Source organism: Vidua chalybeata, chromosome 8 (assembly GCF_026979565.1).
Source record: "Vidua chalybeata isolate OUT-0048 chromosome 8, bVidCha1 merged haplotype, whole genome shotgun sequence".
Classification (NCBI taxonomy): Eukaryota; Metazoa; Chordata; class Aves; order Passeriformes; family Viduidae; genus Vidua; species Vidua chalybeata.
Genome location: NC_071537.1, coordinates 1,275,388 through 1,278,316, shown reverse-complemented (window position 1 = coordinate 1,278,316; position 2,929 = coordinate 1,275,388). Strand labels below are relative to the sequence as shown.

At 49.0% G+C, this 2,929-nt stretch overlaps 1 protein-coding gene across 6 annotated transcripts in view; it reads right to left on the bottom strand.

The window, feature by feature from the left end:
- Window positions 1-2,570, bottom strand: part of EBF3 (EBF transcription factor 3) — a 120,934-nt gene extending 118,364 nt beyond the window's left edge. For all 6 annotated transcript variants that reach the window (XM_053949411.1, XM_053949413.1, XM_053949415.1 and 3 more), the window contains exons 1-4: window positions 2,174-2,570; window positions 1,784-1,940; window positions 1,280-1,343; window positions 503-558 (exon numbers count right to left, since the gene is read on the bottom strand). In XM_053949411.1, the coding sequence (XP_053805386.1) occupies window positions 503-558; window positions 1,280-1,343; window positions 1,784-1,940; window positions 2,174-2,307 (411 nt within the window). In that variant the 5' untranslated portion in view covers window positions 2,308-2,570. The remainder of the gene's footprint in view (window positions 1-502; window positions 559-1,279; window positions 1,344-1,783; window positions 1,941-2,173) is intronic.
- Window positions 2,571-2,929: the final 359 nt, after the last annotated feature.

Here is a 2,929-nt window from a genome sequence, read left to right as displayed (position 1 = left end):
CTCGCGTTACTGGATGGTCGCGTTATAAAAAAAAAAGGGACTAATCCCGGCCAGTTTCAGAGTGTGGGGAAGGGACTGCCCTTTCCCCACCGAGGAAAAATATCGCCAAAAAAAAAAAAAAAAAAGAAAAAAAAAAAGTTGCAGAGTGGGAAAAGTGCATTTTAAAATAAATCTGGGTAACTCGGTGGGATTTTTTTTTCCCTTTTCCTTTCTCCCTCGCTAAATTAATTATATCAAACATCTGTTCCCATGACGTTGTCCTCCATGCCACACACACCACTGAATGATCTCAACGCTGCCTCGAAAAGCGACAACACACCGTTTTCTCTCTCCCAAATATCCTCCGGTAATCGGGATCTCAGTCAGCAGCTACCTGATTTACTCGCTCACGTAAATGAAAAGTAGGCGCGCTCGGCCGGTTTGCTCGCCCCCCACCCTTCCGAGCGAGGGCAGAACACAAACTTAGGAACTCGCGTGGCAAGAAAAGCGTAAACTTTCTCACCTGTTTGGTCATGGAGTCTATTAGCCGAACGTACAGGTCCTGCTCCGTCCTAACTCCTGCGGAGGGAAAGCACAGACAAAATTCCGATCAGGATTTCGGGAGCGAACCCCCCCCAGTCCCACAAGGAAAGGATGAGGTCAGGCAATTAACCGCAGCGGGCAGGGATCGGCCCCGCGCCGGCTTCAGGGGAAAAAAAAAATCAAAATTAAAAAAAAAAAATAAAATGGATATTGATAAAAATGAGGCAGGAATCCGCCGGTGACGGAGTTGTGCTGAGCCCGGCGCTCGGGGGGCCGTGGCCGAGCCAGCCCCCCCCGGCCGGGCTCGCTGCGGCCCCGGGGAACACGCGGGACCCCGGGCGCTGAGCGGCCCCCGCGGGTTTTCCGCGCCCGAGGAAGCGGCTCCGCCGGGCCGGGGCTTCTCTCTGCCCACTCACCCCATCCCAATAATTACCATCAATTCCCAAACTAAAAAAAAAAAAAAAAACTCCCTTAAAAGTGCCGCTGTGCCCGAGCAGCCATCGATCCCCTTTTTTACTTTCCACTTCAAGCCCAACCGGTTAATCATGTGAAGTACCATTGACTTATCGATCCTTTATGTTTTGTTTTCCTTATATGCCAAGGAAAGAGCCGTGTTTACACGCGTGTAATTTTAATCTCGAAATCTTTATACCCTTTATCCCCCTGCTCCCCCCTCCCAAAAAAAAAAGGCCTCGGAAGGAAAATCAGACTTTTCTGCGGCACACAGACGCTCAAAAATGAGAGAACGACAACTTACCATTGCTATACAATAACTGAAGTTTATAATGAATCCCATTGTTAGTTTTTTCATTGTTTGGCTCCTGCAAGTAACGATAAATAATTACATTTAGCATGAAAAATATCTCCCTCCTCCTGCTGCCCATTTTTCTCGTCCCTGAAGCGGCTCGGAATTAACAGTTTGCAGAAATTCAGCCCACGGTCACCTTTTTTTTTTTTTTTTTTTTTTTTTTTTTTTTTTTTTTTTCTCCTGGTGTGGAGCGCTGATGATGTCATTAGCTCGGTGCAAATATGTCATGTTTTGCCGTTTTCCCGGTGTTTAAAATAAGTCGGGGCCGCGGCGCTAAGTTTCTAACCCCGGGGTCTGTTCGGAGCGGCCGTGAGACCGGGGGGAGCCGCACGTGGCGTGGGCGCCGCTGGAGTGCCGGGAGAGCTGCCGTGCTGGGAATGAGCTCTGCTCCACTCAATTACGTTTAAAAAAATATAAAAAAAAAAAAAAATTTGAGAAAACTGGCAGACTTACTTTCTCTTTCTCCACAAAGTCCACAAAAGCTGTTCTCTCAATCTCCACCGGCTGTCCCTGCCTGTCGTACAGAGCTAAGACGAAGTGGAAAAAATTGGATTTTCTGAGATTGGAAGGCGGCTGTTTCTCGAAATGTGCCCGAGCCAGCCCCACGCCGCTGCGGGAGAAAACAAGACAAGGCGTGGGTGAGAGCGGCGGGAAGGGGCGCGCAGGCTCCGCGGCCGCGGGGGGATGCGGGGGGATGCGGGGAGCGCGGAGCGGCGCGGAGCGGGGAGGCTGTAACTGATACGGGGCGGGCGGGGGGGGGGGGAGTTAAGGGGGGGGGGATTTACGGCCGGGATGAGAAATACAGGAGGAGAAAACCGCCGGGAGAGGATTTGGCAGACGTACCTTTGGGCGGCCGTGTTAGCATCCACTACCCCAGCAGTATGCATCCATGAGCGGACGGGGTTCATCCCACTGCCCAGCGGTTCTTCTTTCATGGTCGTCCCACCTCTTGGTATATTTTCCTGAATCCCAAACATTAAAACAAATTTGGGCAAAACCAGCTCCTAACCAAAAGGGGTTAAAATTGAGGGAAATGTCAGATACGGGGTGGGTTGGTTGTTGCTTGATTTTCTCTCTCTCTCTCTCTCTCTCTCTCCTTGGCGACTGGAATATAAGAGATGACTTTACTCCCTGTGATCAGTAGGAGAAAAGCCCAGTTCAAGTCTTGCTTCCTTCTTCAATCTGTCCTGTATTGGCACGACATAAACAATTTACTGAGTACTTCTGTGCGGCGAGTTGGATGGCGTTCCAGTTTGGTGGTTTAAAAAAAAAAAAAAAAAAAAAAAAAAAAAAAAAAAAAAAAGAAGGAAAAAGTATAACTGCAGCCGGCGACACTGCGAGGTGGCTTTTTTTTTTTTAAGGGGGGAGGGGGGGAAAAAAAAGAATAAATATTTTTGTTGTTGTTTGCAGACGCGCTCAACGTGGTGTCATCCTAGTAAAAACCGGCTCGGCAAAAAAAAAAAAAGCTTCAGGACACTGCTGAATCGACCACTTTCTGGCAAGGCTCTCCTGCTCCAAAAGACAAATAAACGGGGGGGAAAAAAAAAAAAAAAAAAATCCTGATTACCGCGGAGGTGTTGCCGGGCACACGGGAGAACG